We start from the raw sequence: 27,668 nt of genomic DNA, 5'->3' as shown, positions 1-27,668 counted from the left end.
TTTTATCAATATTCCAGCAATATCACGACGGGGACACCAGAAATGGGCTTGACATTTCTGGCCTTCCGAACGACATTAATGGGCTTCCATTGTAATACACAAGTGTGTATTGTAAGCATTCAACCTCCTAGCTAGGTATTGAAAACCTGACCTTCAACTTTCTGTGTAGCCACTATACCCTGTTCACCTGAGGATCCAGGTTAGAATTTGTCTTTGAGCAAACCATGTTTGTCATAAGAGGCGACTAACAAGATTGGGTGGTGAGATTGGGGGGCTCAGGCTTGTTGACTTTGGTGACATGTCATCTGCTCTCAATCAATGCTTATGCTGTTGATCACTGGATTGTCTGGTTCAGACGTGATTATTTTACTGAGGGCAGCATTAAACAACAACCAACCAACAATTACATCCAGTATGTATAACATGGATATATTCTGCGTACATAATGAATTATTATATCAAAGTAATACAATCTCAAACATCAACTCAAGAAAGTGAAACAAAATGGGCTACTTTTGTATTAAAAATTTATTACTGACTGAAATAATGACAGTAAGAATTACAGCACACACCTCCAAATGTAAGCTAAACACAAGACAAATCACAATCAAGCAATCAATACCTCCAGCAACAAAACACCTTTAATCACCAAACTCTAAACAACAAGCAAGAGCAAATTCTAATTTGCATATAAAGCAAGTTTAGTAAAAGTTTGCACTCTTAAAGCAAAGTTATCCATCAGATCTTCTGACTTTATCCTTCCTCTGATTGTACATGACATGATTCATTTGAACTAAAACTGAACACAACAAAATGTTTCCAAACACCAAAGATTGGAAACAGCAGCATTTTAAAATCAAAATAAATTTTAGTTCTACTCCTCCATAAATCTACCAAAATCAAATTTTGTTTAGAACAGTATTTATAATCGCTTTAGGTAGCCCCACATCATAACACGTTTCTTATCAAATGTTGACTGTTTTATATTAAACAGAGGCTGTTATAATCAAACAGTCTGCCATAATCAAACAGAGGCTGTTATAATCACACAGTCTGCCATAATCAAATAGAGGTTGTCATGCTCAAACAGGCTGTCATTTTCAAACAGAGGTTGTCATGCTCAAACAGGCTGTCACTTTCAAACATGATCAAACAGTCCGTCAAAATCAGAGTTTGTCTAACTCAAACAGAGGTTGTAATAATCAAACAAAGACTGGTCTAGTTGTTACTGATGTCATTGTCCTCTTCAAAGATCAGATACAACACTACATGGCAAGCAAACCTGACAAAAGAACAAAGTAATTATACAAAGCTTAGCAGACAAGCAGTTAGGTCTATGACAAGCTTTTGCTGGATTGAGATTCTGACTCTCGATAAATGCAGTAAAGTGTTAAAAACAAACCTATTTCTAGCATGGCCAGTCAGTAGTGAGCTGACTTGTCTTCATTTACAAACATTGTTGAAAATGCAACCTGGTATGTTAAGGTCAAGACTTCACACAGTCGATGACAAACGAAGGCAGTAGGTATGTACAACAATCTAATCATAATCACTGTATAAGCTAAAGCTACAGGTCATTAAAGGAAGCTATCAAGCTGTTCCCATGGGCTGGATGATATAAAATAGCATGATCAAAATACTATTACAACAGAAGTCCCTTAACTTATGTTAAATCAACATATACTGATGTAGACCTAGAAGAGAATATATGTCAATGCTCCTTTCCCATTCAACTGTTCCAGTCCACATCATTCAAATCTGAGTGAATGAGTTGGGATTTTATGTCGCTTTTAGCAATATTCCAGCAATATCATGGCAAGAAGACCAGAAATGAACTTCATCCACTGTACCATTGTGGGAAATCAAATCCTAGTCTTCAGCATGACAAGCAAACGCTTTAACCACTAGGCTCTAAAACACTGCCCCTCCACAAATGGGAATAGCAGCACTTTGATTAAATGCTTGATGGCTACCTTTACTACCATATCATATACTGAACATAAAAAGTTAGGTGTCAATATTTTGGGGGACAGGGAGGGAGGACAATTTAGGGGAGAGAGAGAAACGGTATTAAGAAACATTAGTATCTTTTGGAAAATGTGTGCCCAGCCTTCACTACAAAAAATATCCATGATGCCTAACTTTATATGTTCACTATAGAATATATTTGTGTGAAAATATAAATTTGTTTAGACTGCCACATAAAAATAATAGTTGAGAAAGCACTGAAATAGCCATAGTTCTTTTTACATGGTTGGCTTACCATGATGGAGCCCATAATACTGATAAATCTCCCACAGAGGACACACCTTTGGCATTTCTTTGATAAAAGCAGACAAATGCATCTTGTGCAATAAGATAATAAGACATCTATGACACTTTGATCAGCCAGCTACGAAACACCAAAACCTACAAACATCTTTTTCAAAAAAAGAAAAAAAAATATATGTCCTTTCTACATGTTTGTACATGTGACAAATGGGAGTTAATAACATGAGTAATCTGTCTAGCTGATTATACAATGTAAGAATCACACGAACATAGGCATCTTTACTATGCCACTCACACGAACACAGGCAACTTTGCTATGCCACTCACATGAACATAGGCATCTTTACTATGTCACACTCAAAGCTTCACACAATAAGACGCAGTGGACAGTGCCCACTTGCACAAAGCAATCTAAGCACTAGAACTATCGTAAGTCAATGCTAAAGAATGGGAGTTACGATCGTCTAAATGCTAAGATAGCTTTGCGGAAGTGTTTCCTGATCCATAAAGTGATTGTAACAATACGAACAACTGAACTCTATAGTTTATCATAGGTTTAAGAATGTTGCAGCGCTATGAACAGTTTGTGATACAGATACAGGACTCTGGTTAGTATATTCTTTTAAGTGCTTATTCCTTCTGTCTCCACAAATTCTGTTTCAGAATAGAAACATTTCAAGTAAACCTCCTGGTAATTTACATTCCCGATCAACTGAACTTGCACCAGTAGCATGAAGTGAACATGATCCCATATTTTTGTATGATAAATGTATCAAAAAGTTGAATTATTTCATAAAATAGCTTTGTTATTTCTTGTATGTTAATGAGCTGCCACAACAGGAGTATTTCTGCCGCCCTGGTTCACATCAAAATAGTTGAATGAATGACACACCAATGTGTTCAAAGAAGACCTGTGAAGTGATGTTATATAAACATAGCTGCACAGTTAAGATCTCTTTAAAACATAAATGACAACACACAAAATATTCAAGACTAAACACAGTTTGGACAGCATTAAGTAGGGCTGGCTATTAATCGTGAACTGAATATCAATTGATTATCGATAAATATCAGAGAAATAACTTTGAGCAAAACTGCCCAGAAATCTAAAAGAAATAAACGTATTTCACACCAGTTGTGAGTGGGTACACATATTTATGCCAAGACTTCTAACAAAACCCTGTCTTAAACATACTTAAACAGCAAACCATGAACAAATTTTGTGCACTGTGTGCACAAATTAAAACAATATTTTACCATAATAATGTATGCATATTATTAAAACAAAATTTTCAAAACAGTAATTATTGATATTTCGTTCCCATCAATGATATATCCGATAAATCTCTCTAGCCAGTCCCACAATAAGGCATATAAAGGATGCAACACAAACACTATGTATACACTTGGAAGAAAGTTATGCACTACTTGTCTACTTTCCAATAACCTCCATATCCCATTTGTTGCAAATACCGATATCCAACATAGACCAACTTGTGATGAATGTTGCAGACAAACTATCACCAATGGAACTAAGGCAGTTATTTCAGATGGATGCAACTCAAGATCATGTCTGATGCAAACAGAGAGTTTGTAAGTTTAGTTGTTCACCGCTTTTAGCAATATTCCTGCAATATCGCAGCAGGGGACAACAGAAATGGGCTTCACACATTGTACCCAAGTAGGGAATCAAACTCAGATTTTTGGCATGATGAGCGAACACTTCAACCACTAGGCTACCCTACTGCCTTTGATGAAAAGAAGACTGAGAATGTAGTCCAAAAACAAAAAGGTATGAAACAGTAACACATCAAGTCAGTGATTAAACCATTTTAGTATGAAGGACACTTTGTTACAAAAAGAACATACAGGATACACTTCTTGAAAATGCATTTTTTATGGAAACACAGTTAGTGGTGCTTAATTATATTCTCAGTTTATATCTAGGTTCTTGTAGGCTTTTATACTTACCACAGAATCCTTTCTACTTCTAACAGACATCATAACTATTTCAACACTGAAGTCCATAAGAAATATGCTGATATTTAAGTTCTATGCAATGCAAAATACCATTCCATTTGGGCACAACAAAATGAACATTTAAAAAAAATGTAATGTTTTTAACCAGGTAAAGTAACACAGACCTCTCAGTCTTCATTCCAGAAAGAAACCCATTTCTGTCTTAAATGATTAAAAGTTTCATCTTTCCATCACAAGAAGAACGACAAATTCGCTGTGGCATTGGACACAATGCTTCTGATCCTACTTAAAAATTTAAAAATATATCAATGCCCTATTTATTATTGTACCATAATCAACATATTTAGACTGAAGTAAGAAGCATACATGAAAAGTGGTGCTAAAACTTCTAACACTTGACTTCTTTTTTCCACAAAATCAGTAAAGCTAAAGCATAAGACATCAGAACAAGTTAATAAAAGATCAAGTAGTGAGAGATGACACTGCTTTTGCCACGCAGTAGCTCAATGACTAAAAAAAGAAAACAAGTTGTAAAATAAGCTCCCACTGCAGTAAATATGTGGATTATAGTAACTTGATTGTGTGTATGTTGCATCTTTGTACAAAGAGGAAATGTGATGTGGAGTCTGTACACATGATCAGTAGGTCAAGGTGACCTGTGTCACTTTGACCTTTGGCAGTGAGTGGTAGGGGGGAGTCCAGTGATGATCCAAGAGATGATGGTTGCGAAAAGGTCACGAGTCAGCTGAAACAAAAACAGTGACATCTGTGGATTAATTATGGCACTCCAACAGACAGGCCAGTTGTACAACGGCTAACTGTTGCACCTCCAATAGACGGGCCACTTGGCAATATTCTTGCAAATAAGGTGGCAGTCTGTAAATAACTGAACCTGTACCAGACAATCCAGTGACTAACATCACGAGGATCAACCTATGCAATATGATACGATGATATGCATGAAGCAAGACAACGAGCCTAACGACACAATCCAGTTAGTGGCCTTTACCAACAGTCTCCTTTAAACCAATTCTAACCCTGATCTTCAGAGGTGACAAACAACTCTGTGACTGATATCCTGAGCTATAATCCTCATCATTGAGGTATAATGTTAAACAAGCACCAGGTCCACAACACCAGTCGCTGACACAACAAGTCTTCTCTTTTGAGAAGCAATCAGCTGCTGGGGACATATCCTTACGCATCGCAAGTATACCCTGACAAGCACCTGCTGACTACACACCTTCCTCTGAAGTCCCAGCTGCCTTGCCTGCTGCCTGCTTCTTGGCTGAAACCTTCTTAGGTCGACCTCTCTTCTGTAGAAAATAAGAGATACTGTGTAGGGCTCTAACATTAATCTTATCAGCAGACTTATATTATGGTACAAAGAGTGGATGAGAAGGGTCCTAATGTTTCAGGCTGTTAAAACAAAGGTCGACCTCTCTTCTGCATAAAATATACACAGGGTAGGGTTCTCGTTCACTTTTCTCAAAAAGCTCTATCTGCCCCTATACAGGCTCATGACAGCTGTAGCATTATGACGACTTTGTAAAAGCCAGTTGTGATGAGACTGCTATCGGATGCTGGGGGACAGCTTTACCTAGACTCCCCAGGGGAAGTAACCAAGTGAAGCATACTCAACCCACCTTGGGGGAGCTCTCCTCTGGTTTGACCTCTTCACTTGCATCCTCCCCACCTGCAGAGTTCTCTTCAATGATACCCATGTCCTTTTCATCCTCTTCCTTAGGTTCAGGTGCAACGGGGGTCTGCAATGTACAGGTGTGCCAACAGGTGTAACTAAACTGTGCTTAGAAAATGATACATTATGACACATTTATATGATACAATATAGAAACATGGAATATATGGCCACATTTTTTAAATTTGGGTTTCTTGTATTGGTAGCTCTGGTTTTATATCACTTTCAGGTAGATAAGCTTACAAGTCAACATGGAAACTGCTGCGATTAATGTACCTTTTTTGGTCGACCTCGACCCTTTCCTGTTGGCGTCGCATTTTTCTTCACTGCATTATTCTAAAAAGAAAATTAACAATCACAGGGAATGGGAAAGGCAGAGGCCATGGGCTATTTTGCACATTAGAATAAAAAATGGCCCATTAAAGTTTGGAAGTTTACTATTGATACAAGGACAGTGGCCTATTCTAAATTCAGGAAATGGCTAATAATTCTTAAAATGGCCCATTGTCAACGGTCTCTTTGACAGTCCCAGCAATCAAATTCCACATGGGAGAAAACATCTGTCAAATATAAACAAACTTATTTCTTCTGACTGTAGACAGGTGAATTTAGCACCAAGGGTGCACAAATACATCTGATTTAGTATAGGTGTAGCAGCAATAGAGTTTAGTTTTATACCGCTTTTATAAATATTCCATCACTGCAGAGGACACCAAAAATGGGCATCACACATTGTACCCACATGGGGAATCGAACCCAAGTCATCAGCATGAGGAGTGAACCACTAGACTACCACACTGCCTCCTTCAGTGCAACAATACAGAAGACTAAATACATATGATAAGACCTATACAGGCAGAAATATATAGGGCATTGTGAATGCCATACTACTTAATTACAGGTAAATATACATATACATAACATGGCTGGGGAACAGGTTTTGTTAATGTATGTATCATGATATAGGGACAAAAATGATTAATTGTCCCTGTTATGATATTTCAGGAATATTGATAAAAGTAGGGTAAATCTAAACACTAAACTAAGTCCAATCCTCAAAAGTCCAATCTGAAGGGAATCGTGACAACCCAAAGAAGCTTATTTAACACACCTTTTTGGGGGAGCTCTTCACGGGTTTGACCTCACTTGCTTCTTCCTCTCCTGCCCTGTCCTCTTCTTCAACTACTACATCATCTTCAACAACTTCCTCAGATTGAGATTCAACAGGGGCCTGCAACAAACCAAGCTGATGTTACCACAAAACATGACTGGGGATAACCAGCTGACTTGGGAAACAATTCTGAGAACACTTATAAAATATGTGTACACTAGTTTAGATACCATAGACGAAGTAATGCACATACTTTCTTTGGTCGACCTCGACCTCTTCCTGTTGAACTTCCATTTTTCTTCACTTCAATAACCTGAAAAGGAACTTCAACAAATCAGCTTCTGATTTAGAAATCCTTTCATTTCTGTGGAAGATATTGTCACTGAACGGGTTACGCATCTGACTTTGTGAGTTGGTGATTAGGTGCCTGATTTTGACTCGCCACGGATGGTGTGATTTTGAATTCCATTACTAAAAGTTGTACTTTACTAAGAAAGTGTAATCCCAAATATACAATATGTTCCGTCAACTTACATTGATGTAGAACTACTTGCAAGAGAACTTATGTCACCTATTCCATGCTACTGTCCAAGATGTGAAATCAGTGAGTGAGTTTTATGCTGCTTTAACAATATTACAGCAATATTATGGCAGGGGACACTAGAAATGGGCTTCACACAAAGTACTAATGTTTGGATTCGAACCCAGGACTTCAGGGAGATGAGTGAAGGCTTTAGCCTCTTGGCTAGCCCATTACCCCAACTCAAATCAGAATGATTCATACTATTGCCAAACCCCACAAAAACAGCTCTGTAGCTGACAATCTCCCAACACATTAACCTCATAATCATCATGAACACTATATGTTGTTGTTTTTTCAAGGTTCAGTCAGTTTTATTCCAGCTATATATAATGGTGATCGGAAACAATCCAGTGATAGACATCATGAGCTTTGATCTACAAAAACATGCAACTGTGCCACATTATCCATAATTTACAAAACATAAGTTTTCCTCATCACTGACCTATCTGCTGGATATTCACATACCGGAGATTTATATTTTCGTGGACGACCCCTTGGCTTTCCTGTTGGTTCTTTTTTTACCTGAAGAAGAGGGAAACCAAACTTACTGTGGAGTCAGCATGAAGTTACTTTGTTGTTTGATGCCTCGCTTGGCAACTTTCCAGCTGGATCATGGTGGTCAGGAAATAATCAAGTCTGGACCAGACAATGCAGTGAATGACATCATGTAATTTAGAAGTGATGACGTGCATCAACCATGCAGTCAAATCTGACCATCAGACTCTGACCACATCTCATAAATAGCGTGGGTAGCTGAAGATCAGTTTTTTCCTGAATCATTACAGGTACAGCCTCATGTAATCACAACATTCAAACTACTAAGTGCACTTAAGGTAATCACCAAACTAGATTATCTGCCAAATTTTGTAGGAAGATGTTGAACGTTTTTTGAGTTGTGATCCAGAAACAAAGCACACTCCTCCTTATTGAGAATAATTCCAAATTGTTTCCATGGAAACTGGGAAAATAAAAATGTCCAAACAAGGCCGTGACTATAAAACACCTACCCACCAACACACACATGCCAGGGGGATAGTAAGCATATGTCTGTGAGACAGTACTGACAATGGGTGTTGACACCTGTGACATGTCTGGGTGCTGTGGCTGTACTGACACCTACCGTTTTCTTAAATTCATCAGGGATACGAGGGCGGCCTCGGCCTCTCTTTACAAGATCTTTACTCTGCAAAACAATCACATGGTGTCAGTGCTCAAGAAGACATCAATATCCCCCACAGTGGCATAATACTCTTCATGAATATGTCAACTAGTTATGATGATGTAAAATGTTTTGGTGTTTATAGAGCAGTGAGTGAGTTTAGTTCTACAACACACTCAACAATATTCCAGCTGTACAGTAGCGGTCTGTAAATAATCGAAATTGGACCAGACAATCCTGTGATCAACAGCATGAATATCAATCTACACAACTGGGATACCATGATATGTGTTAACCAAATCAGTGACTATGTTGCAAAGTGGAAGGAGAGTACTGAAAGGTTTTTAAGTTCTGCATCAGAGAAGAGCACTACCACCAAGTTGAGGTAAAAATTGTTGCCATGGAAATGCAAAAAATCATTTATTCTGAAATCCTAAACTACCAAAAGGCACTAGTTTCATGAAAGAATATTGAAAGGTTTTAAAAGTTCTGCTCTTGAAGAGAGCACCAACATCAATTTCATTTGGAAGTCAAACTTATCATGAAAACGCAAAAGGAAATAGTTTATACTGAAATCCAAAACTATCAAAAGGCAATAGTACACCACTATACCTATCTATGTGTCAAGTTTGGTGAAGAAATTTTTGAAAGCATTTTAAGTTCTGCTCTGGAAAAGATAAATGGTCAAGGACGCACGAGCGCACACACACTGACGGATGCACACATGCTGGGACAGAGATCACTTCAATACCCACTGGAAAAGGCGTTGCGAGGGATAACAAGGATGAAAAGATGGTAATAATAACAATAATAACAATTTAACATCTGATAACAATAATTCTCAAACAATGTTGTCTGTTTAACACTCTTCAATGCACCAGGGCAAACCTGTTCAACCACACACCTACTGGTGGAGGAACTCATGGAAGATGCCCAAAACTGCTCAAAATGACCTCCTTTCTAGAAAGTAACCATGGTTACATACCTCTGTCTTGGCTTTCTTCACATTTGTGTCTCCAGCTGCCTGTGAAAGACAAAACGAAATGGTTGAATGTTTGTCAGATGACTGTTTTTACACTTTTAAGCTCAACATTTACTGTACCTCAGATGAATATCTTGACTACTACCTTTGCCGATGTTTCAAGATGAAGAAAAAATTATTTGAAAAGAAAAAGAATCACTGGGATGAAGTCTTCTTTCATATTTCCATAAAACAAATACAAAAATAAAATAAAAAATCATCTTTGGGCTTCACACAAAAATATAAACTGGTTCATCTGACATGTTTGATTTCCAGGAAAGGAATATGCTGTAGCTGTGACGCATGGGTATTTCAATACAGTGACAGAAGACATGTCTGCTCTCACAAGAATTCCTTACTTACAGTCCAATAAGACAATATCATTTTCAAGATAACTTGTTGAAACCTGACCCTTTTCACGTTGGGTCATGTACATAATACAGATTATGTCATCACAATAAATCAAATGAGGTGATGTGAAATGGGGTTTTACTTAAGATTATTTCTTTCATGTGACAAGGTGCATGAGTGTGTATTGACGAACTGCTTTTCACTAGCCCAGACTTAAGCTGGTTTTAATGTCCTATTTCACTGAGATACCATGACACAGTTAAGCATGAAAAGCCCACTCAGACACAGTATATTGACTCTGAGCCAACACAGACACTCTTCAAAGAACCAGGGCGAACTGTTCAACCACACACCTACTGGTGGAGGAACTCATGGATGATGCCCGAAACTGCTCAGAATGACCTCCTTTCTAGAAAGTAACCATGGTTACATACCTCTGTCTTGGCTTTCTTCACATTAGTGTCTCCAGCTGCCTGTGACAGACAAAAAGACCTGGTTGAATGTTTGTCAGATGACTGTTTGTACACTTTGAAACTCAACATTTACTGTACCTCAGATGAATATCATGACTACTAACTTTGACGATGTTTTAAGAAGAAGAAAAAATTATTTGAAAAAATAAAGAACCACTGGGATGAAGTCTTCTTTCATATTTCCATAAAACAAATACAAAAATAAAATAAAAAATCATCTTTGGGCTTCACACAAAAATATAAACTGGTTCATCTGACATGTTTGATTTCCAGGAAAGGAATATGTTGTAGCTGTGACGCATGGGTATTTCAATACAGTGACAGAAGACATGTCTGCTCTCACAAGAATTCCTTACTTACAGTCCAATAAGACAATATCATTTTCAAGATAACTTGTTGAAACCTGACCCTTTTCACGTTGGGTCATGTACATAATACAGATTATGTCATCACAATAAATCAAATGAGGTGATGTGAAATGGGGTTTTACTTAAGATTATTTCTTTCATGTGACAAGGTGCATGAGTGTGTATGATGGACTGCTTTTCACTAGCCCAGACTTAAGCTGGATTTCACTGAGATACCATGCCACAGTTAAGCATGAAAAACCCACTCAGACACAGTATATTGACTCTAAGCCAACCAGTCCTTGTAGTACCCACTAATGCCAAGGACCAGGCAGGGAAAAAGAAGTACCACATTTTAAGGTCTTTTGGTATGATGTGGCCATGGATTGAACCCGCAACCTTCCACTCACCGAGCAGAAGCTCTAGCCACTACACCACAGAGACGACCGTACATCATGTGACATTCATATAGCTAGGCAAAAGTGCTTCAGACTGGATTTCTGTGAGTGTTGACTGTTGGCACCTTTACTACAAGAAGACACAGTCATCAATATCCCCTGCATTACCTACAATTTTAGTCTGTCACACTTGTTGCCATAGAAACACCAAAAATATTTTATTCAGAATTCCAAAACTATGAAAGGGCACAAAGACACCACTAGACCAATCTATGTGTCAAGTCTGGTGAAGAAATATTGAGTCATTTTAGAGTTCTGCTCTGGAAAGGATAAAAAGTGCACAGACGGACAGACGGATGGGGTGCATTTTAAAACCACCACAAAACATGTTGCGGGGGATAAAAATGTGTGCCAAAGCAGTTGAGACTTTTGCAATCCAAGGTAACCAGGTAACAGAAGACCTGTGGATTATATATTATGTTGCACCAATGGGCTCACTGTAGCATTGAAAAAAAAGCGCCATTGCATATTTTTTAACGTGAATGGTACTGGGCTGCCTGACTGAAGCACTGGGCAAGTGTGTTCATAGTTAGTGCTACTGGAGAGCAGATAGATAATGGACAAAAGGTGATACACGTAACCATGGTAACACACCTCTGTCTTGGATTTCTTGACATCTGTGTCTACAGGCGCCTGTGAAAACAAAATTTCTTTTCAACTTGGGTCATTTGCACATGTCAAATCAAAAAATGATTATAATACTTCCTCACACAAACAAATCTAGCCTTTTCCAATTCATTTTCACACCAAGCAACATTCTCTCTGGCTCTCTCTAAGTCTACAAGTTTAAGTAACACAACTAGCTGATATTAACATGTCTGTGCACACAGTATTCAGGCACACTGAACCTAAAATGTGATGGTTCAAGAACATTGCTCCGCCTGTATTGTTTTGGTGGTTGTATACTTTTAACCAACCTGATCACTCTCGAACAGCTCTCATCATTTCAAATTTTACAGAATGAAAATCTACCTTTGCTGCGAGCTAGGACATATTCTGCCAGCATGAAAAACATCTGAACCAGCAGCAAAGAGGACAACTGTGAATGTCATCATCTACAGAATTCAACTCTTCATCGAAACAATTATCTTACCACTTTCTTTGTTTCCTCCTGAAGACGAGGTCTGCCTCTGCCTTTTTTCGATTTTTCAGCCTCTCCACTCTTGGAAAAGACATAACATGCAAACTCAATAATCATATGTGCCAAAGCTTCATACTCAGCATCTGATTTAGATGAAAACATTGATAATGACATTGTAATGTTATGCAAAATGAACTGAATCAATATTCAGACAGTCTGCACCAGGTCAAACAATTTTGTAAATTGAACCATAGTTTTTACCGATCCTGTCTGAACTAAGGGCCACAATTCTGTACTGAGAAATAAAGTCTGACAGATCCAGTTAGGACTAACAGACATTGTCAAAGGGTTCTAAGCTGCGAACAGGTTATATGTTAATCAACTTTTATTCTTCTAAAAGAGTAACAAGGAAACAAACCTCTGTCTTTGCTTTCTTGCCAATCACATCTCCAGCACCCTGAGAAGAAAAGTTAAAAATCTTTAGTGTCTGTGATGAATACCATCAGAGTCTGAGGGATAAAATGTACGGTAGCTTCCCTGAAGGCTAATGGAATCATTGATAGGAATGGGTCTTTTATTGTGGTGTAGCACACATTGTGGTGTGGAATAGTGCCTTTAAAAAAACTCCACCTGTTCACTACACCACGCAGACATGTTGTATTATTGTGGAATTACTGAGCACCATCAAACCCAACTCACTCACTCACAGAAAAACATCACTTCTACTCACATCATCAGCTGGTGCTTCTCTCTTGGGGCCCATGATCTATTACACACTCAGTTTAAGATCTGAAAAGAAATCATATTTCTTATAAGATTCACTGAAGCAATTCAAATAGAGGAAAAACAAATAAAAATACCATTGTCCTGTTGATGTGAGTGAGTATGGATTTACAAAGCTTTTTTCGAACATTCCTGCAATATCACAACGGGGGACACCAGAAATGTGCTTCACACATTGTACCCATGTGGAGAATAGAACCTGCACCTTCAGCGTGACAAGTGAACGCTTTTAGTGTAACCACTAGCCTGCCTCACTGCCTCCTGTTGACATAATAATGCTCTGAATACTTATTTCATTTTCACTTTTCCAAATAACTAAATCACTGCAGAGTTAACACACAGTGAATCATTGTCGCTGGAACCAGTGACGACATAATCAGAGATGCCAACCCCAAAATTAGTGGTCTGACCATAAAATCATGATGGATTCTGACAAAAAAATTGATATTACGGACACTTGGTTAAATTATTTCCATCGGAACTAAATGTGTCAAATCGCATATGTAGTGAAATCTGTTTTGCTAAAATTACGTTTGTTACTTGCAATCATTCTCCTTCATATATGTCATTAAATATGATGAATGGAAGGTACGTGAAGTCCAAAAATGTATTTCATCATTGAAAATTTGTGTTTTTGTCTATACATCTGAAATTTAATGCATTTTATTCAAATTTCGTAGGATTTCTTGTGTAATTGTATTGGTGTAGTTTGAAGTAGCAACTATGATAAAATCGCAGAGATTGGCATCTCTGCATACTGACTCCAAATCACAGCAGGGTTAATACTTCATTGTCCAGTCATATCTTATTCAACCTTAGTGATAAATATTCCCTTGATAATCTGTGCAATACATGTACTTAAATGGAGTGTACACATACGATTTCAAATCGAATACAGTTAGGACTAAGTAGTCTGTCTCTGAATCTCTGGTCTACCTGGAGCTCCTTTTCAATTAAAATGGGTTTGCTTGTTACTATCAAGATTATGTATATTCAGACTAAGAATTAGTCAGTCCCTCCTGGATTCCGTGGCAAATTTTAAAGAATTCCGCAGCAAATTTAAGCAAATTCTGCACCCCATTTTTCAATATTCTGCAAAACATTCTGCGGTTAAAACATATAGAAAAAAAACTAACAAAATCATTGTACAGACCCTCATGGTTTAATTCTCAAACACTGATGTAAAGTTAAGTCGACAGTACATATCACATCTTGAGTACATTTGATGACAAAGCACCCACACCTTTTTCTGTGTTTGAGAATTAAACCGCTTCGACACCATCGACCACGCAATGCTGCTGAGTCGTTTGGAACATGACTATGGCTTGAACGGCACTGTCCTGGAGTGGTGTTCATCATGTCTTACAGATAGGAAACAGTTGGTCCAAATAAATAAAGCTATGTCCCGCAGTGAAGTTCTGGCCTGTGGTATCCCTCAAGGGTCTGTGCTAGGTCCGATCCTCTTCACCATGTACACAAGACCTTTGGGACACTTGATATCAGAGAAGCATGTGGCTCATCATTTCTATGCCGATGACTCGCAGCTGGTAGACAGTTTCAGACCCACCTTAGCAAGTCAGATGGAATCTTTGCATAACATGGAAGGTTGTCTCAACAATGTCAAATCCTGGATGTCAACCAACATGCTTAAATGACGAAAAGACAGAGGCCATCATCATCGCTCCACCTTCTAGACAGCAAAAATCCTGGCTAACCCACCTGCAAATTGGACAGTCTCTCATACCTTTCTCGCCTCATGTAAAAAATCTTGGTGTTTTATTGACTCTTCTCTTAGTATGGATAAGCAAGTGGACCATCTCTGCAAAGTATGTCACTTTCATTTGAGAAACATAGGATCAATCTGCCATCTTCTTACAGCTGAAACCACAGCCACTCTGGCTAGATCGCTCATACTTTCTCGTCTGGATTACTATAACAGCTTACTCGTGGGAATATCAGGAGATCAGCTGAACAGACTGCAGAAGATACAGAACAGGGCTGCCCGTATCATAACCAGGACTAAGCTCCATTCTCACATCTCCCCAGCTCTTAAGTCACTGCACTGGCTCAGGATCCGTGAAAGGATTGACATTTAAGATCCTTTCTTTAGTCTACAAGTCTTTTCAAAACACTGCAGCTGTCTATCTTCAGGACATGTTTGTCCACTACAAGCCCTCTAGAAATCTCCGATCAGCTGACCAACTGCTCTTGACTGTACCAGTATATAAACTGAAATCTTTTCGGGCTCGATCCTTCTCACATGCAGCTGCCTCATTATGAAACTCTCTCCCATTTAACCTCAAGAGTGCACCTACGCTATCCGTGTTTAAATCTGGACTAAAAACGTACCTCTTCCAACGCTACCACTAACTGTATCCACTGTTGTCCGCCCTGTGCATATGCATAGATGTCATACGCGCTTTGAGCATGTCCCTCAGTGATGTGGAACTAGCACTTTATAAATACCCTTATTATTATTATTATTATTATTAAACCCTTGCTGAAAATTATTTCTCTCCTCTCAGTTGTAACTTAGATGCAAAAAATTTTATACCTAAAAGAAATCTGAAATAATTTCAGTTTTCAAAATAATCAATTTTGAGAATGTAATTGCAGTATCAAATTCATCTAATATTATTTCAAAGATCTCTAAAACTTGCTTTAGTAATGAAATATCTTTATATCATGTTTATTTTGAAAACGTCATTTGAAAATGTCAGTCCTTTTTATGTTTTTATGTGTAGCCAATCCTACTTTTGACATAAACTCTACTTTTCTCATCGGCTGACAGTCAATTTTCACTCAGGTTTTAAAATAAGCAAATTTCGTGGCAGAAAAGTGGCAAATTCTGCATGGATATCCTCACAAAAATGCATTTTCCGTGGACCAGACGTTTTTCTGCATGGCAAAGTAAATTCTGTGATTTTTTCTGCAACCGCGGAATGCAAGGGGGACTGATTAATCTAAGGACAAAGGAATTTCACTGGAGTGAGTGAGTTTAGTTTTACACTGCACTGAGTAATATCCCAACTAAATGGCAGTGGTCTGTAAATAATTGAGTCTGGACAAGACAATCCAGTGATCAACAGCATGAGCATTGATCTACTCAACTGGGATACAATGATGCATCAACAAAGTCAATGAACCTGACCACCTGATCCCGTTAGTTGCCTTTCACAACGCGTCATTGTGCTTTGAAAGAGTAATGGTGATTATCTCGACTGAAGACAGACACCATGGAATAACTTTCTCATCTTTTTAATTCAAACTAAACAAAGCACATGTTGGTATTTTCTTGAAGACAATCTGTGATTGATCAGTTGGAGACGTAACATGTCTGTGACACAACTGTCCATCTCTTGTACACGAGCTAGGTGCACTCTGCAGTACTGAGGAAGCTTGACCCCAATTCAATCACCAAGGAACCAACATGTCATAGTGATGGTTATTTCAAGTCATTAATAAACAGGTTTCTTGATTATAAATTACATAATATTGTCACTTGCTCTAAAGAGCTTATGAAGGATGAACTCTGTAGTCTACAAGTCATCAAGTTTATGATTTAATTCTGTCCATCAGTAGTATTAACACTTCATTCACCTTTTGTGAAACAATTCAGAAAAATCATCCTACCACTAAACAAAAGCCAGATCTACAGGTCCGACTGAGATGCCTAAATCTTGTTTATAGACCCCAACCACGCCTCTTGGCTACCCAGACTGTTGTGTCTTGGTTTCGTCTTAGCTGTTAACCTAATTTTTACATACTTACTTGCAAAAATAGCCTTAATATCAAATACTGTTATTTTCTTCCCATGGAATCCCCATGGGACTCAGTTGATTGAAATGATCTCAACAAAACACCACCCCAAAACACTGTCAGCATCACTAAGCTTACTCATCACTACAATGATTCAGTGATCGAGAGATGGAAGATAAAAACAAAACCAAAGACACAATGTCATATTCTTTGTGAAGCAATTAACACATTGATAATTACCATTTTTATCTATATAATGATAAATCCACTCACAATGCACTAATTTCCCCATACAACATGGATGACTTTGGGCAAAGGATGGTCAGATGAGTGCATATTCATTAAGTTAGAAAGAGTGTGTATCGTTGACTGAAACTTAAACAGTTAAGTCTCGTTTATTAACTTGGCTTATGCTGAGTGCACCATCTGTTTCTTGGATACAAAACAGACGCCTGAACACATGGACAAAAAATCCCCATGTAAGTAAGATCATCATTTAGCATGCTGAATTTTCGAACTCTAAAAAATAACATTGGTCTCTACATGTTTTCGATGAAGAAAATACTTTCTACTTCGAGTAACTAGTTGAGCAAAACTATGAATAAAAAAACTCATCTCAAATAAAACAAAGGAGAGGAAAACGACGACCGCACACCAGTGCACCGGCAATATAAGATTCGTCTTCCCGGTACTGAGCTGTGATTTACTCGCGGGAAAATCGGTTAGCTAATCTTGCTTGTTACTGAGTTCCAGCTGAATGCAACACACGCACAACTGCATACATGTTCGGAAGTTTAAATATATATTCCATGGGAGATGTAAGGTGCAATTATTTCATGCTATCATTACGAACCTTTCAAAGAAACAAAGGAAAATCTTCACCCAATTTCCTCTAGCTGATTTCGCCGGGACTCAACCATAAACAAAGCGGAAGAAGATCCTCAAGAGTGAAAAGACGAAGTGGAATTCACAAAACAATAGTGCGGATGTCGGAATCACGATCTGACGAAATAATCTCATAAAAATTATGTTCCTTTTGAGGAATAACAACTGTTCTACTGTAAAGGCTTAAAAATATCACCTAAAATTACTTTCATACCTTTTTCTAAAACAAATTCACCCATATTGTTGGATTTGTACATGTAATTAATGAAAAAGGATGAAGAGTTTAAAACTGATGTTAAAATTCTTATTTAAGATTCAAGGTATATTGATGTGTTGAAAGTCGCGTGACAGTTTGAACACATTATCACAGATGACAGACCCGTTTACAAGTGACCCATTTTAATAAACATTAAAATATATACTCATTAAGATACAAGATGTCAAGTGTGAGCTAACTTTGGTAGGTTTAAAAAAAACGATAAAGTCAAGGGATAATTATCATATCCCGTTTGATGTAATGCTATCTAGTTCTAATTTGCAAATGTAATGACAGAAAGATATGAAGCGCCATGTCCCCGAGTACGATCTGAAACAATACTTCATCACAAAGCACATTCAGGTGTTTATGTAGGTTAAACCGTTGATATTTACAATGAAATATCCATTTTCTGTAACTAATTCTTGCAAAGGAATGAAGTGATAATAAGATGCAATAATATTAATTGCTCTGGCCAGTATACTTTCTTACTGCCATTTCTGATTTTCTGTTTAGATGAGATGTTTGATGTTCAGTATCATAGCTTTCAGTTCCTCGAAGAAACAGTTGCCTTTATGATTTTCTCTTTATATGAGATATGTTTGACTGACCAATGTCAGTATCATAGCGTTCAGTTCCTCGAAGAAACAGTTATATCTATATAGAGGACATCTTATAACTGTGTGTATTAGATTCTATGATAAAACGTCGTTTGACCTCCAGGGGCGAGGTGGTAGCCTCGTGGTTAAAACGTCACGCATAAGGCCCCGATTCTATTCTCCACATGGGTATAATGTGGTACAATGTTGGATATTGTCGGAATATTGCTAAAAGCAGATTGACAGTATACTCATTCAGCATCGTTTATCCATGAAACGACATTGCAGTTATTTTCACAAATGAAATATACTGTCAGTTGAAAGTATAAACCTGGTACACGCCTCCACTATATCCATTCCTTCCTTGTATTATTCAAAGCAGTCATCAAAAGTAGGTGTAAACCGGTGCAAGTGGTTGAGGGGTGAACGAGAATTAAAATGATTTTGAAAGTGCAACACCTACAGTTTCCTTGTGCGACGATGTAACTGACGTGAAATCACGTATGTAATATTCATACACTGCAGTGTCATCGACGAGAGTCATATACTGACGGGGTGGTGGGGTATCCTCGTGGCTCGTCACGCCGAACACCCGGGTTCGATTCAACACATGGGTACAATGTGTGGAGCCCATTTTGGTGCCGCCAGTCGTGATGTTGCTGGACTATTGCTAAAAGCGGCGTAAAACCCAACTCACTCATTCACTCACTCACTCACTCACTCCTCACTCACTCACTCACTCACTTAGTGTCTGTTCATCAGTGTTAAGAATGGTATCAGATAATAATTTTTTTGTAAAACGTTTCAACATCGTATAGTGAATAGTATTCTAGGCAGCGACAGGGATACAGGCAATTATACGTTTGTAGACAGGCATTGCCAGAGTATCATAGATTACGTTCTTCGACGTCTTGATGTGTTTCCTGTTATTTTTCATTTGCATGTAGAATTCTCTGATCACTGTATTCTGGACATATCATTTAAGATTAACAGTCAAGCTCAGCAAAAATATGTTGCTAGCCAATACAGAGATAAGTTTAAGAGGAAAGAGGCAAGAACTGATAGTTTCCGTCAAATTGGATCGTACTGGATGATTACTCACGAGAAGAAAATGATGACATTGACAAATCATGCGCTCTCAGACATAAACATTAACAACTGGGATATTGATAACTGTGTCACGTCAATCAAAGAACTGTTACATCGTGCAGGCCGGGAGTACGCAGTGAAGCAGCCTGCACGTGCAGCGAGTGACAAGGGTCGGTTTGATGAAGAATGTCTGAAATCGGGGACAGCTTTCAAACATGCCGAGTCAGAGGTTCGATCTTCTGGTGGTGATTGCGACTGACGATCAACTGTGAATTGTAGAACAACGTACAGGAAATATTGTTAGAGAAAGAGTAAATTAAAGGTCATTCATGATATAAAATAGTTGCACAAGCTAAGTTTGACAAATTACAAACAGGTTTGGAGGAAAATTAGAAACTATTATTCTAAAGATAGAGGTGATTTACCAGATTGTGACTTTGTAGAATATTTAAAGAAATAACTGAATCCTGAAAGCATTCCAGATCTCCATGATGAGTCATCATATCAGGATACTGACATTACAAGATCTGTGGATGAACTGGATGTTAGTACTACTCAAAAGGAGGCTCAGAATTCAGAACTTAAAATTAGTAAATCTGTCTGTAAATACTAGTAATCGAGTCTTCCCCAGACGATCCATTGATCAACATCATGAACATCGATCTGTGCAAATGGGAACAGAATATGTCAACCAAGAACCTGACAACCCGATCCCGTTAGTCGCCTCTTACGACACTCATAGTAGCCTATTATGGCAAACCTAAAGTTAGAAAAAAAAAACGTCATTGTTAAGACGGCAATGTGAATGCATTTTTTTATCTATGGTGCTGATGTTCTGGTTCCTTAATTATGATTTATTAATGTCATACTGGACAATGGTTATTTTCCCCATGAGTGGACTATTGGAGTTATTGTACCCATTCCTAAAGGGCAGCAAGTCTCTGTCAGATAATTACAGAGGTGTTACATTGCTTCAGTAAGTTATTGACAGGTATCTTAGAGTTTAAAGTTGGAGTGATAAGTACAGTATACTCGTAGAAGAACTGGCTGGATTTAGAGAGGGCTATAGCACTGCTGACTGTCTCTTTGTACTGCATGGACTTGCTAATATAGCCCTTGAAAAGGACTGAAAATTATATCGTGCTTTTGTCGATTACCATGAGGCGTTCGATTACGTGAACAGAAATGCATTGTTAGTTATACGATAAAGAGATACCTAAGAAAATGTACAGCGATGTTAAATCGCGTGGGAGACAATCAGGTGATGCTTATCCAACGTTCTTTCTTCCTTTTGGGGAGTTCGCCAAGGCGAAAAGTTATTGCCGATTCTATGTTCGCTTTTTGTAAATTTTTGTCGTAAAAACTTTATCACCAGCCTCAGACCTTGGTGTTTTAGTTTCTCACGTTCGCAAGTTGTTAGTCCTTTTCGCAGACGACATGGTTATATTCAGAAATACCAATAAGGGTTTGCAGGATGGACTGGATAAGTTGGTTGTTAAATACCGAAAAACACAAGTAGCTGTGTTTCGTAAAGGTGGTAGAATTGCCTAATAAGTTTTAAACATGGTTCTGTAATGGCGAGGAGATAGAAGTAATGGGGCCCTTAAAATATTTGGGATTAGTGCTATCGTCCTCAGGAAGTTTGTCTAATGCACAAAAGACACTAGCTGATCAAGGCCTAAAGGCGTTAGGATTGCTGTATCGTATTTCAATACAAATCCTCATAATATTATATCGGTCGATGTTCAGTACCGTTTATTCTGTTCAGTCATAGTACCAGTTCTTTCATACGGCTGTGGACCGTGAACCCCCCGGTAGAATAGACCTTCAGCAACCCATGCTTGCCAGAAAAGGTGACTATGCTTGTCGGGTGGTCAGGCTCGCTGACTGGTCATAGGTGTATGCGCATAGGTACATAGTACTGATTTACAATTCGCTCTTGTGAACCCTTCGCTGAAGTGAACCCTCTTTGTGAAACTGGGTAACATTCATTAAGAGATACACTATGTAAATTTGGCTTTGGTTATTTATGGGTTTCTCAAGGATTATCTTTAAGTAAAACTAGATTATATTTGCAAATTAAAGTTGTTTAATCTTGAAAAGTACTTAGTGCTTATCGATAAACTGAAATATAGACTTGCTCTTGCACAGTTAAGATTGAGTCCACAAACACTGATGACTGAAAAGGGCAGATGGACTACACCTATACACCATTACACGATCGCCTGTGTCCCATTCGTGTGAATGATCTTGAAGATGCATATCTTGCTCATGTGTCCAATGTATTCAAGTATAAGAAATCGTTATCTACCAAAGCATGTCATTGCCAGACCAAGTATGATAAAGTTTGTGAACACATTGCAAACCAATAATGCTACTGATTAGTATTGTTAAATGTGTCTATCACATCTTTAAACTGGAAAATACAATGAATATGTTAAAATTACTTACTTTTGGGTTTTCATTCCTTTTTTCCTCTGTTAAGTTATTGTATATTAATTTGTGTACATCCAAAAATAAACTCGACTGTGCAATTAAACATTTTGTAACCGCTGTTTTTGGCTCCTGGCCTAAATAAACCTTCCGTCTGTCTGTCTGTCTGTTACCTGAAGTTATTCTAAGGGTCACTGCATACGGATGTTGATGCAGTAAGAAACGTCTGCCAGTTTGCCTCCTTTTGTTACGAAGCCTGTGGCTGCCAAACATGTAATATAAATACATTTTTAGTTTTAATCGAAATTTCAGTTATATCTCTATTAATTATTTGTTTTTATTCGAATATTACCAGTTTTTTCTCCTTACATTCTCCAGAGTTTCGTATTTTCTATTCTTTTCTACATATTTCAAGTTTCTTTCAAAAACTCAAAAATTCGGAACATATTTTCACTGTTTCAAATATTTTCTCGTTACGCCCAAAAAATTTCGAAAAACCCTAGCAACTGCAATACTGAGAAGTTTCGGTTTTACAAACATTAATTCATACTACCTCATACTTCATATTCTGATCAAAGTGTCAGCATCAGGCATTCGCAATTGATTTACTGCGAACTCCATAGTTTGAAAAATACCCAAATATGCCCCAAATCTTCCGTAATCGCCCTATAATATATGAAGGCATACTTCATTTCATCGGAAGTGAATGTTTCTCTGAAAGGATTCACATCGATGCGAATCGATAACGAAACCCGACACACCAGTCTTTTCATGCATTTGAATTTCCCGGAAAATATGCGAAAAATGTTACAGATTAGTGTAGAAGGTTATGACGGTTACTGCCATATTTCAATGTTATATGATCATTACACTTGAATAATGGAAATATATATATTGTTTCTTTAATACTTTGTTACTTTAGTATCGTTTTTGTTTGATTGGAAAGGAAGTTAAGGTCTTGTCATATAATCATTTTCCAAGCCAAACATATTTATTTCAAAAGACAACAACATAAACAACTTCATGTAAATGTGACAAATTCACAATGTAACAATCTAACGACCACATATTAAAAAGATATTTTGATACAGGCATTTAAATAACGCTGAAATACAAGTACTAGGAACATGAGTAAACAAAGCCTATATTTGTTCTTCCGTTCAGACATTACTGTGTTCATCAGTCAACCAATTATCAGCCATGTATACATGAACCAAGAGTGCGAAAGAGTTTCCAAATTTTGATAGCCTGTCAGTCTAGGTATGTCTGAAAGTTACTAGCCTACAAAATTATTCACTGGTCCGAAATTTGAATGTAGAGACTAAACAAAAGATTACTAAAACGTAAAATACCATTAAAAACAAACCACCTCATGAAACTTCACTATCCAGTCGGGCAAGTGACAGTGGAGATTTGCTGGCCGGACCATATTTGTACTAGTCAGGGGAGCGGCCCAGTGGCTATCTCGAGCAATGCATGGGCCCCACATGAACAGAGAGGGACGGAAAGTCGCGAGGTTGACCGAATGGCATAAGGCATGGGTAGCGTCAATGATGTCATAGAGTGATGACGTCAGCATTATGTTGCCTCATTATAAATACTGCATGCTCACTTTACTGTTTTGTCGGCGGACTCTTCCTCTCAGTCTTTTATGTTGTTGTTTTTAAGGAAAAAAGAAAGGAAAAAAAATGACAATACATGTTGATAGTGCAGTCGACCACAGAAGAACACCATGGGTACGATTGTGACGTCACGCTATTGTCGCTGCTTATGCCGTGACGACGTGCTTTTGAGAAGCAGACAAAGTTTATGACATACTGCGATAAAAGAGCTCAACATGGACTGTGAAATGATTCGTTTAGCACCGGAATGGTGTGGCCCACAATGGTTCCAAAAACCAAAGGTAAGTTCTATAGTTTAGTCATGGCAACATCTTCGTGTATAAGTTCGTGGAGTTCAGCACCATTGTCTCTGTTGCGCCATGCTGGGCTGGATCAGAAAAATATATTCATTGTTAACAAAAATGATCCACACGATCGGTTTGCCCTAATGGAATCAGATTCACTTATATAATAAGAACTGTGTGTGTACATACAATAATTGTACATATATTTCATTCCTCAGTCACTTTAACCTAAAGCTCCTCACTAAACGGAGATCAAGTTTGTGGGCTTTTTTTTAAAAAAAAAAATGTTTTAGACACGCACACACGTGCGCGCACACATCTCCATCCGCTATGTGAACCAGTGCACAATTCTCTATGGCAACATGACATTCTTCACTGTTTTTAGTCATAGACACTGATCCAAGAATGAGTTGGCATGCTTATGATGAAAATATCTGTTTTGCTTCCTAATCCCGTGTATTTCATTTCCAGGAGGAGAGACTAGAATTTTTAGGGGTGCGGATATCTCAGGGGGAGCCTGCAAGTCTCGTGTCCTTGCCCTACGGCAAAACTGACAACACTCCATCTCCACCAGTGAACAAGAGGCCAAGATCCAGCACGGCCGCAAGGTTTAGGGAGATGGTGAAGTCTGCTGCAGCAGAATATGCTTTAGAAAAAGCAGAGGCAAAGCTTACAATATTTAGCTTCGACGCCAACGTCAATCTCAACGGTGCGTCTCATCCGGAGACAACTGAACCTGAATCTATGAATCTGGAAGGGGGCGATAATCTAACAACAAAAGTGCCTTCAGAATCACCGGACAATGGAGACAATAAACCTGCTTCAAATCCAGGTCGGATCAACAGGATCCCCGGGAGCACGCAAGGACCAGTGTCGCACAAAGCAACATCCAAGTGGACACAGATCGCCATGCTCCTGCAGGACACAGAAATGGATGAAGACCAAGATCTGTTCAATCGGTCTCCAGAGCCAAGCCCCAGACAGCCTCGTTCTCGCTGGACGCAACTGGCCTTAACCCTTATGGAAAAAGACAGCAGCCTCTCTTTGGCAGAGGAAGATATCCCTGGTGATGTTCCTGAAAAGCAAGATTCCTCTGATTCTTCCTCAGAAGAAAGTCTATCCAAAATATTCTTTAAGACTCAATTCGGCATAGATTTTGAAATTCCAACCCTTTTTGAGTTAATCGACCCGCCCGTTATTCCAAGTTCAGCAGTGCAGAACGATACTCTAAAAGACAGTGCAGTACCTGTAGTTCTGGGAAGAGGTTCCTTTGGCCGCGTCATTAAGGCTAATCTCACCGGTAACCAAGGACACACACAGAACATCGTGGTAAAGGAAATCTTTGACAGTGAAAATCATGTCGACGCAATCTTTCAAGAAGCGAGAATGTTGCTGTATCTGTCAAAGACCGGCTACACGCCCTCCTGTTTTGGGGTTGTAAGTAATGGCACCATGGCTGGAGCCTTTGGGATCCTCATGGAGTGTGTCGGGGGCGGCCTGACCCTGGAGAGGTACCTATGGGAAAGAAAAGGCAGACTGGCCCCCATTTGTCTTCTCCACGTTGCCAGACAACTTGCAGATGGACTGCAGGAGATCCACAATCTTGGAGTGCTTCTAAACGACATCAAGGCAAACAATGTTCTCTTAGACATCACCACTGGTATTCCAAAAGTCAAATACTGTGATTTTGGCCAAGCACGATATCGACAAGGAGTAAAGATATCCAAAACTATCACTGACAATCGGTACCTTTACCTTGCCCCTGAAGTCCGTAATGGTGGCGTGTCGTGCATGAAGTCCGATGTTCACAGTGTGGGGTTTCTGTTCATGGTTCTGTCAGACTTTGGGAGATTTGATGCCCTTGTCCCAGCTGTGAAAAGATGCATGGTGGAAGACATCAGTCTCAGGATCAACTCTGAGGACTTGGCTCTCATGGTCAACAAGATCTTTAATGATCACCTGGAAATATTTGTGTTACCTGATGGTCGGATACTAACAAGTCTGGAGATGGCGGCATTCGGAGAGGGAGACCGACAAAGTCAATGCACCGGGAATACGATCGGAAATGTACACAGTGAAAAGGAAGATGTCCTGCCTACAGGAATGTTGTGTAGATCCAGGAAACAGTCTCCGCTGGTCTGCGTGGACCTACCAGCATGCCCCAGGGGCGGTATCGCTGTATCAAGTGATAGCAAGGACCATTCCACATCCTCGGACAAAAGTGCAACCTCTGAGTCAGTTTGTGAAGCACACTCCAGCCGTTCCTCATCTTCTGTCAGCAGTGAAGTTTCACTTTCTCCTTCTGCAACTCGCATCACAGTATCTAGATTCTGCCTCCCAAGAGATTCGTCTTCTAGTCTGTCCATTCTGTATGACGCAGATGATGAACTATCTGATGATGACCAATCACTGGTCACAAAGTCAAGGAAATCTCCCAGTCTCCATGCAGATGGTGAACTATGGGATCATGACCAATCACTGGTCACAAAGTCAAGGAAATCCCCTGCAGTCCATGCAGATGATGAACCATCAGGCGATGAAGGCCAGTTCCTAGTCCCAACGTCTCTGAACTCCACCAGTCTGAATGCAAATGATGAACTATCTGGTAACGAACGTCAGTCACTAGTTATAACGTCCAGGACGTCCACCCTTCCCCATGCAGATGATGAACTATTTAGGAATGTCGGTCACTCTATGAACCCAATAAACAGCGAGCGCTGCAGTGTCTTTTCTGGTCACGTACCTGCAGGCTCTGTGGACTCAGAGGAAGTATTCTACGATCCTGTACAGTTCGAGGACTTTGAATCAATATTTGTCATCATCCTGTTTATTGTTTTTAGTGCAATGTTGTTAAAAGCGTTTCTACTATTCTGTTTCTAAGTTTGTAATGGTCTTATACGTGGATGTAATTGCCATCGAGCTACGTTACTCTTATTACATAAACATATTTAATACTCATTAATGCTACGCCTTATAAATGCTTAAGATATAATTCGAATCATTTCTGATTTATAATATTCTTTTTGTTGAAGATTAAACTTTTTCTTTTGCTGTACGTGTAATGTTTCAATCTGCTCTAACACCTTCCGTCACTTGACATGTGTTTGTTTGGTAGGGTGTTGTTGTTCTTGTTGAAAGACTTACTCGTTACGGCTACATTGCGGTGGTCTCTAAATAATCACATCTGGACCAGACATCCATAAACAGATTTCTACACAATTGGGATAAGAGGACATGTGCCAACCAAATCGGCGAGCCTGTCCACCCGATTCCGTTAGTCGCCTCTTACGACAAGTATGGGTTACTGAAGGCCAATATTGTAACCCCGGGCTTCACCTGTTTGAGAGAACACAATACCATTCGGAATCGTTCGGTACAAACCTTTCCCGAGGTAAAAGTTCAAAATGTATGTGCGAATGTCCAC

General features: G+C 38.8%; 2 protein-coding genes and 1 pseudogene across 4 annotated transcripts; 2 read left to right on the top strand and 1 right to left on the bottom strand.

Annotated features, from left to right (window-relative positions):
* Window positions 1-513: 513 nt before the first annotated feature.
* On the bottom strand, window positions 514-18,019 carry LOC137296724 (chromosomal protein D1-like). Of its 3 annotated transcripts, XM_067828555.1 has the most exons (15): window positions 17,930-18,018; window positions 13,265-13,323; window positions 12,953-12,991; window positions 12,547-12,615; window positions 12,048-12,086; window positions 10,610-10,648; window positions 9,789-9,827; window positions 8,765-8,827; window positions 8,110-8,166; window positions 7,315-7,374; window positions 7,062-7,181; window positions 6,227-6,286; window positions 5,898-6,017; window positions 5,495-5,567; window positions 4,223-4,996 (listed from the first exon to the last, which is right to left on the bottom strand). In XM_067828555.1, exons 2-15 carry the CDS (start codon window positions 13,295-13,297, stop codon window positions 4,986-4,988), a joined length of 822 nt encoding a protein of 273 aa, XP_067684656.1. In that variant the 5' UTR covers window positions 13,298-13,323; window positions 17,930-18,018; the 3' UTR covers window positions 4,223-4,985. The 3 variants fall into 3 exon arrangements, with proteins under 3 accessions (XP_067684657.1, XP_067684656.1, XP_067684658.1); XM_067828556.1 differs by lacking the exon at window positions 10,610-10,648 and having other exon boundaries at window positions 514-4,996; window positions 17,930-18,019; XM_067828557.1 differs by lacking the exon at window positions 8,110-8,166 and having other exon boundaries at window positions 4,655-4,996.
* Window positions 13,899-15,413, top strand: LOC137297186 (uncharacterized). Its single transcript, XM_067829200.1, has 3 exons — window positions 13,899-13,905; window positions 14,578-14,892; window positions 15,196-15,413. Exons 1-3 carry the CDS (start codon window positions 13,899-13,901, stop codon window positions 15,411-15,413), a joined length of 540 nt encoding a protein of 179 aa, XP_067685301.1.
* Window positions 18,020-24,108: 6,089 nt separating the features above from the next.
* Window positions 24,109-27,124, top strand: LOC137295681 (uncharacterized; annotated as a pseudogene).
* Window positions 27,125-27,668: the final 544 nt, after the last annotated feature.

Source organism: Haliotis asinina, chromosome 9 (genome assembly GCF_037392515.1).
Source record: "Haliotis asinina isolate JCU_RB_2024 chromosome 9, JCU_Hal_asi_v2, whole genome shotgun sequence".
Classification (NCBI taxonomy): domain Eukaryota; kingdom Metazoa; phylum Mollusca; class Gastropoda; order Lepetellida; family Haliotidae; genus Haliotis; species Haliotis asinina.
This window is presented reverse-complemented; position numbering and strand designations above follow the sequence as displayed.